The sequence below is a fragment of the Ipomoea nil genome, unplaced genomic scaffold, assembly GCF_001879475.1.
Source record: "Ipomoea nil cultivar Tokyo-kokei standard unplaced genomic scaffold, Asagao_1.1 scaffold0268, whole genome shotgun sequence".
NCBI lineage: Eukaryota > Viridiplantae > Streptophyta > Magnoliopsida > Solanales > Convolvulaceae > Ipomoea > Ipomoea nil.
In genome coordinates this window covers 1,831,983-1,846,798 of record NW_017616696.1, presented here as the reverse complement: position 1 = coordinate 1,846,798, position 14,816 = coordinate 1,831,983, and the positions used below count along the sequence as shown (strand labels likewise).

At 38.2% G+C, this 14,816-nt stretch overlaps 2 protein-coding genes across 3 annotated transcripts; one reads left to right on the top strand and one right to left on the bottom strand.

The window, feature by feature from the left end:
* The first annotated feature begins 432 nt into the window (after nucleotides 1-432).
* On the top strand, nucleotides 433-6,638 carry LOC109147842 (cinnamoyl-CoA reductase 1-like). 2 transcript variants are annotated; one of them, XM_019295501.1, is made up of 6 exons: nucleotides 433-647; nucleotides 765-934; nucleotides 2,063-2,254; nucleotides 2,836-3,025; nucleotides 3,159-3,342; nucleotides 6,415-6,637. In XM_019295501.1, the coding sequence occupies exons 1-6, from the start codon at nucleotides 530-532 to the stop codon at nucleotides 6,557-6,559; spliced, it is 999 nt and encodes a 332-aa protein (XP_019151046.1). In that variant the 5' UTR covers nucleotides 433-529; the 3' UTR covers nucleotides 6,560-6,637. The 2 variants fall into 2 exon arrangements, with proteins under 2 accessions (XP_019151046.1, XP_019151051.1); XM_019295506.1 differs by having other exon boundaries at nucleotides 439-647; nucleotides 765-938; nucleotides 2,067-2,254; nucleotides 6,415-6,638.
* A 2,985-nt stretch (nucleotides 6,639-9,623) lies between these two features.
* Nucleotides 9,624-11,560, bottom strand: LOC109152448. Its single transcript, XM_019300154.1, has 2 exons — nucleotides 10,331-11,560; nucleotides 9,624-9,803 (listed from the first exon to the last, which is right to left on the bottom strand). The coding sequence occupies exons 1-2, from the start codon at nucleotides 11,558-11,560 to the stop codon at nucleotides 9,624-9,626; spliced, it is 1,410 nt and encodes a 469-aa protein (XP_019155699.1).
* Between the last annotated feature and the right edge of the window lie 3,256 nt (nucleotides 11,561-14,816).

Here is a 14,816-nt window from a genome sequence, read left to right as displayed (position 1 = left end):
TATGAAATTATGAATGTACAGTTATGAAATTATGAACACAAAGCTGTGAATATATGCTCCTATAACGAAGCGGTCTGAAATTAAATTTAAAAAAAAAAAAAAAAAAAAAAAAAAAAGGGAAGATAACGGTGCCTGACGGTACCGTTATCCGTGCCCATGATGCACGCTGGGCACGAGCCCACAGCATAACTATCCGTATTTTGGTGGAATAAATTATCTCTTGAATGGTCTCCACTTCACCAATCTATTATTTGTAGTTTATATTAAATATTAAATGTTTGACTTGAAATCCATTGTTGGAGTTAATTATTTCTAGACTGGTCCACACTCCACACATCAAAAGTCATTTCAATTATGTGCACTTAATTATATTATCAATATTATACGGAGTATTAAATTTCATTTATCACGACTTGTATCATAATGCGGTGTGTGAAAATATAAAGAAGAAACAAACATATATATCACCAGTATTGTTTCTAGTTTGAAGGTAAGTTCAAATTTAATCTGAAGAAGAAGAAGAAGCCAAATGAGCGGAGAGGGGAAGGTGGTATGCGTGACCGGTGCTTCCGGCTTCATAGCTTCTTGGCTCGTCAAGCTTTTGCTCCACCGTGGTTACACCGTCCACGCCACCGTTCGCTGCCTCAGTCAGTTCCCAGCTGGCCTCTCTCTTCCAATTCAATTTTATTTCTGGAAAATCATTGATGTATATATGTATTGCTGTACCTTCCATTACAGTAACATCTTATATGGTATTATTGCAGAGGATCCAAATAAGGTGTCACATCTTCTTGCATTAGATGGTGCCAAGGAAAGACTGCATTTGTTTGAAGCTGACTTAGTTGAGGAAAACTCTTTCGATGATGCAATTAATGGGTGTGAAGGTGTTTTCCACACAGCATCACCTGTTTCTTTTTCACCATCTGCAACTAAGGTCAGCCTTTTCGTTTTTGTTTCCAATAATAATCAAATGTTTCATAAGAATTAATACCGGGTCCTCCGAATATAGTAGCACTGTTATGTTTAGTCCTAAACTTTCAATTTAACCACATGTGACAACTTTCAACTTTCAAATTTAACCGCACTTCCTTCAACTTTCAAGTTAACCACAACGGTTCTTCAATTTTCAAATTTTTAATCAACCATGGTCCTAACTTTGCCCTTATGTGTAAACTAAGGGAAGGACCACGACTAGCTAAATTTGAAAATTGAAGGACCACGTATGATTAAATTGAAAGTTTAGAACTACACGGGGCGGTGTCACTATAATTGGCAGACCCCAGTCAGGGACGGAGTTAGAAAATTTTGTGAGTGGGGGCAAAGTTTGGATAACGTTAGAAATGTCAATTACAAAATATCAAACAGTCATAATAAGGTTAAAATACAAAATACATTATAAATTACAATAGAATGATTTTGATATATTACACGATAGTTAGAGTCAGAGCCAAAAATATACTTGAGTGGGATGACAATGTGAAAATATTTATGACAACATATGAAACATAATAAATTAGATAAAATAATTTGAATAATACTATATTCATAAATATGTTTTAATTTTTTTTTTAGTTAGATCAACTTTATGTTTTTCTAAATTAATTCGAATACAATGAAGTATAATATAAAGTTGTATATTACATTAATTGAATGATTCATAAAAAATAGACTAAAAGAATATTTAATTTATTAATTAAATGATTTATAAAAGTAGACTAAAAAATATTTATCTTGGAAAGGAATGAAAAAGATAAAATAAACAAATGAATATAAGAAAAATGTTGTTAATGAGATTTGAACCTATGACCCTAGGCCATCTTGACATAAAAGAAAGAATTCAACCAACTAAGCTACTCAAATTATAAACAACTTAAACATAAATATTAATTTTATATAACCTCTAATGCTATATATATATATATATATATATATATATATATATATATATAAAGGGGTGGGGGGAGTGGGGTCAGCTGCCCCCATTACACTGGCTCCGTCTCTGACCCCAGTTGGAATTAACTCTGTTTCATAATCACCCTTGTATTTTATCTATATATTGTAGAGAGAACTAGTGGATCCTGCAGTGAAAGGGACACTAAATGTTCTTGGATCTTGTGTGAGAACACCTTGTGTGAAAAAGGTAGTGGTGACATCCTCAACAGCTTCAATTTTTGTCAAAAGAAATCTTATAACACCGACTGAGGTAGTCGACGAGACTTGGTTTTCTGATAAAGAATTTGCAGAGGAAACAAAGGTGTGCGCTTATATATATATACTAGTCTTTTCTATGCGCGATGCGCAAAAACATATGCCTAGTATTTATATTATTAAAAATAACTAACAAATCCTTACTAATTAAAATCTTTATGAAATCAAATTTATTTATTATATTAATTCAATATATATAATGTCTAGAAATATTATTATCATTAAAGAATATAAGAAAATATGTGGTGGATGCATGTGCACGGTAACAATAATGGAAAAGATAACATAAATTATAACGGTAGGGGTATTTTTGTCCACAAAAATATATAATACAACTCTTAAAACACAATGTACAAAATGATTAGCACTAAAAAAAATAGATATAAATTAGGGATATAACTTTTATTGAGACTTATTATGTTTTTAGATATGTATGGATAAGTCTAATATAGTAGCTATAGAACATATTGCTCTTTAGAGCTTTTACGGAATACTTATTTTTTTTTTAATACTATTAACTCTATTACAAGGTAATATCTGTTCTATTAACACGTTATTATATTGAGTTGTATCCTTAACTTGCTTACAAACAAAACACTGTGATGAGTTTTTGTTTGGTCTTTATAGCAATGGTATATCCTGTCTAAAATCCTTGCCGAGGAAGCAGCATGGAAATATGCATGGGAGAATGGGATTGACATGGTTTCATTGCATCCTTGTCTTGTGGTTTCATTGCATCCTTGTCTTGTTATTGGCCCTATTCTGCAACCAACTCTTAACTTTTCAACCAAGGTGATTCTAGACCTCATAAAAGAGGGTAAGATCTCTTCAAGAAATGAGCATTATATTATCAATCAAAATACATATTTGTATCAATGTTCTTGAAACATTGTGAAGAGCTAGCTGTTAGCATTCTTATTAGCGGTATTGGAAATTATGGTTGTTAACAGAAAAGGATTTCTTTCCCGGAATCAATTGTTATGTTGATGCTAGAGATGTTGTAAATGCACATATTCAAGCATTTGAGGTACCTTCTGCCCGTGGAAGATACCTTTTGATTGGTGAAACAATACACTTTTCTCAGGTTCTGAAGATTGCAGGCCAGCTTTACCCTTCTCTTCCCATTCCTGACAAGTATGATTTAAATTAGAAGAAGTTTCTATTTTTTTGAGTTAATACCAGTTTGGGTGTTTCGAGTATAGTGACCGACATATTTAATCCTAAACTTTGAATTTAATTCTCCGTGATCTTTCCATTTTCAAATTTAACCACTTATAGTCTTTCAACTTTCAAGTTAACCACTCATGGTCCTTCAACTTTTAAATTTTTAACAGTACACTAGTCCCTGTTGGGAAAATTAAAAGATGAAAGCTTCCATATCCACCTCACCCCTTTGACTTTGTCATTGGATTATGAAATGGGAAACCCATTTCATTACATGGTAGCGCACAATGCGCTCCTATGTAAGGAGTAGCGCCAAAGGCGCTAAAATGTGGACAAAACCCTGTGTCCATCATGTGGGTGGGATGGAGGGGCTGCTTACTATAAATAGCAGCTCCCAACATCGTTTCAAAACACACCTTGAATTCGAGTCATTTATTCTATTCTCCTTCTTCCCCCCTTCGTCTGAGCAATAGTGAGGTTCGTCTACGTGATTGCTAGTGCAAGCTATCCATAGTAGGTCTGTGTAGCCTGTCGAAAGCGTGCCAGGGTTTTAACTGCACCGTTACCGGGAAAATAACGCTTTTAATTGAGAATAATGATGAAAGAGAATGTGTCATGTTAAACATGAAAATCTCAAGGGATTATTTACGAGTAAACGAAGTACTCGTCAAAGTGCATGTAAGTTTGGTCAAGAGAATCAACTTACTTGAGGGCTAATTATGAGGATTAGTCGTTGACTCATTGGAACGACTTAAAGTCCAAGTGGTAATGAATTCGTGGTGGATCCCAGGCCACTTCTGTGGTCAAACGAAACCATGAAAAGAGTTACAAAATAGTACACTAGTTGGTCATTCCGACAGTGTGTGTACCTGTGAGGTTGAGCTACAACTCTTAATGAATTCATAACTCTTTGAGAAATGGTGGTTTTGCTGAGACAAACTTAATGAATTCACAGCATGTGAGGTTGAGCTAGAGCTCTTAATGAATTCATAACTCTTTGAGAAATGGTGGTTTTGTTGAGACAAACCTAATGAATTCACCGCATAATGACATGAGTACAAAGTGATCGTGGTGCCCATAGATACTCTGTAGCCAGTCATGGTGGTCTGCGTTGAGGTAGACTTGACAGAGTTGAAGGTCTATCCTAGAATAGACCTAACAGGGGATATCTCAGGGTCAAGAGTAAGACCTCACATATTTTAAAGCGACCAAAGCAAATTAAGTGCGTTAAGTTCAAACTTTGTCTATTCGATGAGTTCAAGATCAAATTCACTCCCGTTTAGAGAAGTACTTAATGTCACTATATGACAGTTCAAGTTTTATACACTGGCATGAAAATTTGTTTTGATCGTTGTCAGGCAATGACAGCATCAGCCTAAGTCCCTTTAATGGTGGGGGATTGTTGGGAGCATTTAAAAGGAAAGGCTTCCTTTTGCCTATCTATGTTGTCCCACATTGGAAGTTTAGCCTCTTATACTTAATTGGGATGGTCTATGTTGAGATAGACCTAAAGAGATCCCTAACTTGAGTGGAAAAGGGCTACCATGGTCTATGTTGAGATAGACCTAAAGAGACCCCTAACTTGAGTAGAAAAGGGCTAACCGCCTCTTATGAAAAATAATGGGGTTATCCCAAGAAGCTGAGTGGCTAAGAAACATGGTGATAACCGTGTAATTGTGGGGGTGTCCAACACCTTCCTTCATTGTGATTCACAAACTGTCGTTTGCATTGCAAATAACAGCCTATGATAGAAAGAAAAGACTTACAACTGATTTATGTCTTTAACTACTCTATAAGCCTTTAATGGTGGTCTATACCGAGATAGACCTGATAGAGTTAAAAGTCTGTATTGAGATGGACTTCACAAGACGGAAAAAATCTATAATGTTGTAAGACTTGTCAGAGTTAAAAGTCTATTTTGTGATAGACTTTGACAGGGTAGAAGTCCATATTTGAGACAGACGTAACATTCTTCAATACTAAGGGTGTTCATAAGAAGTCAAAGAGTTTGACTTTTGTAGAACCTGCTTTTTGAGTTGGTGTGTGCATTCGAGTTCAAAATTTATCTAACCGGTGAGTTCAAGATTCACATCACTCCCGGAAAGAAAATTACTCAGTGTCACTACGTGTCAGTTCAAGTTCTCAAACACTGACATTAAGATCAACTCATTTGTATTGCTCAGACCTTACCATTTTCCTTTCCTCTTTAAATTTGTGGGGGATTGTTGGGAAAATTAAAAGATGAAAGCTTCCATATCCACCTCACCCCTTTGACTTTGTCATTGGATTATGAAATGGGAAACCCATTTCATTACATGGTAGCGCACAATGCGCTCCTATGTAAGGAGTAGCGCCAAAGGCGCTAAAATGTGGACAAAACCCTGTGTCCATCATGTGGGTGGGATGTAGGGGCTGCTTACTATAAATAGCAGCTCCCAACATCGTTTCAAAACACACCTTGAATTCGAGTCATTTATTCTATTCTCCTTCTCCCTCCCTTCGTCTGAGCAATAGTGAGGTTCGCCTATGTGATTGCTAGTGCAAGCTATCCGTAGTAGGTCTGTGTAGCCTGTCGAAAGCGTGCCAGGGTTCTAACTGCACCGTTACCGGGCAAATAACGCTTTTAAGGTAGTGTTATTATAACACGGCACAGATTTTTTTTCTACCATACACCCATAGTGTCCGTGCTTCTTAAAAGGCTTCCAGATCGTGCGTTGACGTTGCGATTTTCCCCAACAGTCCCAACTTTGCCTTTACTTAAACAAACAGAAAGACCACAATTGACTAAATTTCAAAGTTGAAGGGACATGGTTGGTTAACTTAAAAGTCGAAGGACATGAGTGGTTAAATTTGAAATTAAAGTTGAAAGACCATGACGTTGTTAAGTTGAAGGTTTAGAACTAAATGCGGCGGTGTTATTATACTCAGAGAACCCACCCGGTATTAACTCTTTTTTTTTTTTTTTTCTGAATTGAACCCACTTATAGCAACGAATTGATCCCTTTTTTTTTTCTTTTTTTTTTTTTTCTTAAATGGTAACAGATATAAAGGAGACTTGCCTGTAATGCCAACCTTCAAAGCATCCCAGAAAAAGGCAAAAAGTTTGGGCATCAACTTTACTTCTTTTGCAGTGACCCTTAAGGATACTATTGAAAGTTTAAAGGAGAAAAACCTCCTCAGCTTCTAATTTTTTTATTTCATGTTGCTTTTGTGGCGTTGTTGAATGTCTGTGATTGTTGAATTTATGGCGTAATAATAGTTAAAGAAGACTAAATATCAAACATGTCTTATTATGATCTCCCTAGTTTATTGCAATTCTTATACCATTGACCAAGCTGCACTATGAACCCTGGTTCATGTGTATGTGTTTTGTGTTGTGACTTTTTGTATCTTGCGTTATGAAAATTTGTACCTTAAGTATGAATTGAACAAATTAATAATTGTTTTATATTATGAATTTATGTGTCTTGTATTGTGTAATTTTGTGCCTATGAATACAAATTATGTACCTAAATCAAATTTGAAAATAAGTAAATATATAACATGTATGTGTCTTGTGTTATAATTTTTTGTGTTTTGTGTTATGAAATTATATACTTTACAAGTATAAATTTTGTACATTCTCGTTTTGATTAAGAGTCCATAATGTTATGTGGACCCTAATCCATGATATAATTGTAGTGACTTATTTTAATTTACTGACCGAAAGATTTCATGCATGTCACATTAAATAACTCTTTCTCAATCCTATTTGTCCTAAAATAAGTACACAACTACACAAGGGATAAAAAAAAAAAAGGCCTTCAAAATTGCAACCTTTCCTATAGTATTCAAGAGAACTTTGAAATTGTTATTTGTTTTTTTTTCCCAAAAAAACTAGGATAGTATCCAAGAAGATGCTAAATCCAATTACAAATTAAACCTCTCGGTATCAAGGATGAGAATATATTTTCTGTATTCAATAATAATGTCTGAGAGTACAGGGAGCGAATATATAGAGATGCTAGATATAATCCTAGTCCAACACGAATAATATAGTCTAGTCTAATATGGATAATATAGTCCTAGTCTAATATGGATAATAGAGTCCTAATACTCCCCCTCAAGCACAAGGTTGGTCAGCCAAAACATTGAGCTTGCAACGGAGTAAATTAAAACGTGCAGACGAAAGAGACTTAGTAAAAATATCCGCTATCTGATCTTTGGTAGAAATAAAATTGACTTGTAATTCCTTCTTCGCGACTTTATCACGAACAAAGTGGTAGTCGATCTCAATGTGCTTGGTGCGAGCATGAAACACCGGATTAGCACACAGATAAGTAGCTCCCAGATTGTCACACCAGAGTTTGGGCACAGAAGGTGGTGCAAACCCGATTTCCTTCATCAGAGAGACGAGCCAAGTAACCTTTGCAGAGACATCAGCCAGTCTTTTGTATTCAGCCTCAGTTGATGAACGAGCCACAGTACGTTGTTTTCGACAAACCCATGAGACAAGATTGGTTCCCAAAAATACAGCAAAACCACTAGTAGATTTGCGATCATCAGGATTGCCAGCCCAATCCGAATCAGAATATGCATGAATATCTAAAGAAGGAGAAGACGTAATCTTAAGACCAAGATGTAGTGTCCCATTTACATACCGTAACACCCTCTTGAGAGCCGCCCAATCCGCAGTAGAGGGAGAGTGCATGTGCTGGCACAAACGATTGACTGCATAGGAAAGATCAGACCGAGTTACCGTAAGATATTGCAGAGCACCTGCAAAGCTGCGATACTGAGTGGGATCAGCGTATGGTACCACGGTATCAGTCTCGGCCTTCGTGGTTGAAACCGGAATAGCCACGAGCTTGCAATCAACCATACCTGCTCATTTTAGAATGTACCGTTGTTGAGACAGAAGCATGCCATCAGACAACGGAACAGTCTCAATACCCAGAAAGAACGAGGGCACACCCATATCACGAACTTTAAACTCAAGAGCCAACTTGTCAATAAGAGCAGTCACATGAGCCGGATCAGATCCCATAACCAAAATATCATCCACATAAACCAGAAAATATAGACGAGTATTGCCATGTGAATATATAAATAGAGAGACATCCGTCTTGGAAGGTGAGAAACCAGCAGAAACCAGAAAATCATGCAAACGAGTGAACCAAGCATGAGGAGCTTGCATAAGCCCATATAAAGAACGTTGAAGGAAACAAACGTTCCCGGGCATCGTTTTGTCTTCATAGCCAGGGGCTGGCGCATATAAACCGTCTCAGCGAGATTGCCATTTAGAAAGGCATTGTGTATATCCAACTGTCGAATAGTCCATCCACGAGAAATAGCTAAGGATAAAAGAAGACGTACCGTAGTCGGTTTAACCATGGGACTAAAGGTCTCAAAGAAATCCTCACCAGCAACCTGATTGAATCCCTTGGCAACCAAACGAGTCTTGTAACGTTCAATCGAACCATCAGCTTTCCTCTTGGTTCTAAACACCCACTTACAGCCAACCACATTCATACCTGATTTAAAAGGAACAAGCCTCCAAGTATTGTTGTGCACCAAGGCATTAAATCCAAATCCATTGCATCCCGCCATTCAGGAAATTTGACCGCTTGAGTAAAACATGTAGGCTCAATAGTGATGTCTGTAGATAGAGCAACATGATCATGCGGTCCCGAGCTCCGCGTATTCATCGTATGAGAGCGAACGGGCGAGGGCGCGGGACGGGATCGACCACGAGGTCGACCCCTCAGCCGAGTAGGCGGCTGGTCCGTGACTGTCCGCTCGGACTCGGTCACGGACGGCTCGGCAAGAACGGGCTGCTGGCAGTGTGGCTCAGACACGGCAGGCGGATCAAAGGCCGAGACATCACTCGGCTCACCAGGAGGCACAACCGGCGCAACACCCCATGGCTTCGGGCGTGGTGCAGGTACCTATGAATTAACAGAAGCAACAAAAGGAAAGACAGTCTCATCGAATCGCACATGGCGACAGATAAAAATATTGTTAGTGTTAGTGTCTAAACAACGATAGCCACTAAAGGACGGGGGATATCCTAGAAAGACACAAGGAGACGACCAAAACTGCAGTTTGTTGCGATTATAGGGCCGCAGATTAGGAAAACACAGACACCCAAAAACCCGTAAGTATGAGTAAGAGGGTGGAGACCGATGCAAGAGGTAGTGAGGGGACTTATCAGACAAGACACGAGTGGGCATTTTATTGATAAGATACACAGCAGTTTCGAAGGCATAATCCTAGAAACGTGACGGAACAGAGGATTCGGCCATTAGCGCCAGTCCCGTTTCGAAAACATGGCGATGCTTGCGTTCTACTCTGCCGTTTTGTTCATGAGTGTACGCACAGGACTGCCTGTGTCGAATACCCAATAACGCGAGAGTCGAACCAAGCTTTTTGTATTCTCCCCCTAAATTAGACTGAAAGGACAGAATTTTACGAGAGAAGGAACGTTCAACAAGTGACCGAAACTTATCAAATATCGCATATAAATCAGACTTAGCTCGCATAGGATAATACCATACGTAAAGAGTGTAATCATCCACAAATAATACAAAATATTTAAAGCCATTTGCAGAAAGTATCGGCACAGGGCCCCAAATATCTGAATATATTAATTCTAAAGGATGCGAACTAGTACATTCAACACGCGATAAAGGAAAACGAGACGACTTGCCTAATTGACAAGAGGAACAAATATTGGGCAAATCAATGGGATTAAACGAACTAAGACTAGAAGAGGCTAAAACTTGACGCAGGACACGAGAGTGTGGATGCCCAAGCCGCATATGCCAGACGAAAGAATACCGTGTAACAACGAAAGCAGCGGGAGCCGGACGCGAGGCAGGCCATGCATATAAACCCCCGGACGCATGCCCCTTAAAAGGGTGTTCCTGGTTTGAATGTCCTTCACAAAGAAACACGAAGGCTGAAACTCAAAAAAGACATTATTCTCTTTAGCAAAACGCTGAACAGATAATAACGAAGAAGATAGACCAGGAACATGCAAAACATCAGACATACGAAACGACCTAGAATTAGTGGCTAACGAAGTAGAACCAACAGTAACAATAGGCAATTCTGTACCATTGCCGACCCGAAGTGTCTCCGGACCATCATGTGCAGTAGAGGACGTCAATAATGTGGGATCAGGGGTAGCATGATTTGTGGCACCAGTGTCTGGGAACCACTGATGAGAGTCGTCCATAGAACCATCAACACCAGAAACGACAACATTCGCCTGAGGGTCCGAATCAGGAGTGAAACGACGCCAACACGCCTTAGCTATATGCCCTTGCTTGTTGCAAATCTGACACCGAGGACCCGAGTTGGACCGCCCCCTGCCGCGGCCGCTACCGTCTCGGTTTTGTGGGCTGCCACCGCGACCGCCGTGACCACCACGGCTTACGGCCAAGGCCATCGGTGCGCCGAGAGCCGCACCATCGTCCGAACAGATCCACTCCTGTGAAACAAGAAAATCTGCAACCTCCGGGAGGGGAACTGGCGCACCACGGGCTAGAGTTGCCACCAACGGTTGGAACTCCGGGTGTAAACCGCGAAACACATATAAATTCTGATCATCCAACTCAACATGTCGACCGGCGAGGGCCAATTCATCAATCAACATCTGGGCACGACCAAGGTAATTAGATATCGAGGAATCACCTTGACGGAGCCCCTGAAGTTCGCCGAGTAGCCAGAGTGCATGAGAGCGAGTAGACGAACCTAGGGGTTGTTCGATTACCTGCCAAAGCTGCCGAGAGGTGCCCTTGCCAACGGCGAAACGAAGAGTCTTCTCGGACAAAGAAGAGATGAGCATGGAGAGGATTGCCTTGTCTTGCCGACGCCAAGCGAGCTGCCGGGCGGGGAGATCGGAAACCGCCGCCGGGGCGCTGTCTGCGGTCGACGTTAAGGCCGGCGATGTCGTCGGAAAGGGTGTTGTACCATCAATAAACCCTAGAAGCCCTTGGCCTTCAAGAAACGGAAGCATCTGAGTTCGCCAGAATAGATAATTTCGGGAGGTCAACTTTAAAGAAACGAAGTGATGAGCCGATGACAGGTTACCACTCGCAGGCATCGTAGGAACCTCGGTAACGGTCCATTCCGAAGAACCAAGAACAGAGTCGTCATTAACACCGACGTTTTCCATGAGAAAAGAAAACCTAGCTGATACCATATGAGAATATATTTTCTGTATTCAATAATAATGTCTGAGAGTACAGGGAGCGAATATATAGAGATGCTAGATATAACCCTAGTCTAACACGAATAATATAGTCCTAGTCTAATATGGATAATATAGTCTTAGTCTAATATGGATAATAGAGTCCTAATATCAAGAGAGGCTATCCAATAAGAATCGCTGAAACCTTTTAACTATAATGTGGAATTAGCTTGGAAGAAAAGGGCAATTATTGTGTGGATATTATGAGTTAAAATGTACATTATGAGTTAAAATGTACATTGTGCTAGAATAATATATATTATGCATTAGAATAATGTATTTTATGCGTTAGAATAATGAAACTTCTGTGGTAAGATAATGTGTTTAATGAGTTAGAATAATCTACTTTATTAGTTAGAATAATGTACATTATGCTTTAGAATAATGTACATTATAAGATAAAATTGTATGTTGCAGCGGGCCATGTGACAAAATAATAATAATAAAATGCACAAAACGACGTCGTTTTGGACAGTGGTCCACATAGCTGCGACCACGGTCCACGCAATAACTGATGCTCAAGGCAAATTATATTGTGCCCAAAATGACGTCGTTTTGTATTTTTAAATTCTGTTTCCCGTTTCTGCCGTTAACTTCTAAAAAAAAAAAAAAAAAAAAAAAAAAAACTATGTTTGATATGTACAGAATTGTATAGTATAATACACATAAACTCTTAACATAATACACATAATCTAACATAATACATAATACACATAAACTCTTAACGTAATGCACATAAACTCTTAACATAATACACATAAACACAAGTGTTAAAAAAAAAATTGTAATGGAATTGGACAGACGAAACGGTGTCCGTCGCGTCAACTCCCCACCAACTTATAGATACGTCATCGTTTTGGACCAGGGTGCACAATTCATTGTACGCCTTGGTGCACTTAAAATGACCTAAGTCCCCTTTATTTAATTTGAAAAACTGCATGTAATTAAGTGATGTTTTATCTGGTTTTCAAAAAAAAAAAAAAAGAAAAAAAGAAAAAAGAAAAAAGTGATGTTTTATCTATTGTATATGTGTTTTGTTAGGGCTAGCCAATACCACATTATCCACATATACTAAGAGGGCAATGAAAGTGTCCGCTGATGCCCTGGTGGACAGGGAATTATCAACTACAGTTTACTTGAAAGTTGAAACCAAGTTTGAGAAGCTGCGCTCTTCACTAAGCTTAGTATTCCATTATCTATTAACTTGCTTTAAGTCATAAAGAGACTTGTCCAACCTGCAAACTTGGTCAAATTTCGATGTGTCAAAACCAAGTGGTAGAACCAAATACACCTCCTCATAAAGATCTCCAGGTAAAAAAATATTGTTAACATTCAACTGGTGAAGTTCCTAACCCCTTGCAACAATAGTGGCTAGGAGAACTCTAATTGTAGTAACTTTGGCTACTGGACTAAAGGTGTCCGGGCAGTCTAATCCAGAAGCTTGAGTACAATGTAGCCTTTGGCCACAAGCTATTGCATGTACCTTGCAATACTTCCACCATTAAGGGTGTGCAAACTTTGATAACAGTTTGATTAACCGATTCAATAGAAGAATTTTATTTAACCGTTTTTTAACTGAAATACTTTGGTACAGTTAAATGGTTAATGGTTAACGGATTTATAGAATTTTGGTTAACGATTAATTTGTCCGAAAATATCGGTTAACCAAAATTCGAGTGAATTTCATTTTTGGTCCTACTGTTATAAGGGTTTTTTCAATTTTAGTCCACCATAATTATTTTTGCCACATTGCGTCCACTCTTATTAAAAGTATTTTAATTTTAGTCCATTTTTAGATTTTTCGTGGACTAAAATTGAAACACTTTTAATAATAGTGGACGCAATGTGACAAAAATAATTATGGTGGACTAAAATTGGAATGACCCCTATAACAGTAGGATCAAAAATGGAATTCACTCCCAAAATTATATATATATATATATATATATATATATATATATATATATATATATATATATATATATATATATATATATATATATATATATATATATATTCTTTGCTTAACTATTATTTATACTTACACTTTTAAAATTTGTGCTTTTATATTTGTAGTGTTGTTATTGTACTGTTTTTTTATATTTGTGTTGTTATTGTATTGTTTTTGAATATTTCTTATAGATTTATTATTATAGGTATTGATATAATTGATGATGTTAATTTTTATTTATAATTTTAAGGATTAAAAATTTAGCTAAAAAACTTCGGTTGATTGGTTAACCGACTGATTAAAGGAAAAAACTTCAGTTCGGTTAATTTGGTAATAAAAAAATTGATTCGGTTAACAATTTAAAAAATTGAGTAAAAGACAATTTTGGTCCTAGACTTATAGTGGCACAGACAATTTTAGTCCTTAATAAAAAAATCAGACAATTTGTGGACACTCTTATTGTGACGAGGACAATTTTCGTCCTCCGTTTATATTTCAGTTAAATGGCCGTCTGAGATGAGGGCAATTGCGTCAATTTACCCTATCTTCTTCTCCAACCTTCAATTCTCTGAGCACAATTGGAATCTCAGCCTGCTAAATCAAAACCCTCACTCACCTTCTAAAACCCGTACCTTCTCATATCGGCTGGCTTTGCTTGCTTTATGGTATGCACAACCCCGAAACTCCTGTGGCGCCTCATCTCTTTCCTTCATCCATCGCCGTCGAACTCCAGCTTCATTCGCCGCTTCTCTCTCCGGCCATCTCAAATGGGCAAGCCCGACAAAAGCTCTGCCGCCAACAACTCCGTGCCGGAGCACCCCAAAGACGATGCTTATCTCCAAAGCGTGATTCCTAAGCGAATTTCTATCTTCAAATCCATCAAATCTCAGCAGCAAATGCAGCGCCTTTCTCTCTCTCTCTCTCTCTCTCCTTATCCCATCAAGTAAAGTACCTGCTATTATCCATTGATGCTTTTCTCAGGAGATAAGAAAGAAGCAGTTATAACTGCCAAAAGCGTCTACTAAAGACGTCTACCAAGCGCGTCTACGAAAGGTGTCTACCAAAGACGTCTATCAAACGCGTCTACCAAAGGCGTCTACCAAAGACGTCTACCAAGCGCGTCTTCTTCATTCTGTTGCTGCACTTGATGTTAAGCTGTCATTCTTATCTCCTGAGAGCTTTCACATAGAAAATGCATAAATGATGCTTGTTTTTTCGGTTTATGATTTCATTCAATTGACATTTTCTAGTTTCCAA

Bases quoted from the DNA above. Each gene is read 5' to 3' on its own strand.
- LOC109147842 (XM_019295506.1), top strand. From the start codon at position 530: ATGAGCGGAGAGGGGAAGGTGGTATGCGTGACCGGTGCTTCCGGCTTC. The intron at 939-2,066 runs GCCTTTTCGTTT...TATTGTAGAGAG, and splicing joins ACCATCTGCAACTAAGGTCA to AACTAGTGGATCCTGCAGTG. The intron at 3,026-3,158 runs GTAAGATCTCTT...GGTTGTTAACAG, and splicing joins TCTAGACCTCATAAAAGAGG to AAAAGGATTTCTTTCCCGGA.
- LOC109152448 (XM_019300154.1), bottom strand. From the start codon at position 11,560: ATGGTATCAGCTAGGTTTTCTTTTCTCATGGAAAACGTCGGTGTTAAT. The intron at 9,804-10,330 runs GTCTTTTTTGAG...CTGTCCTTTCAG, and splicing joins GTTTTGCTAAAGAGAATAAT to TCTAATTTAGGGGGAGAATA.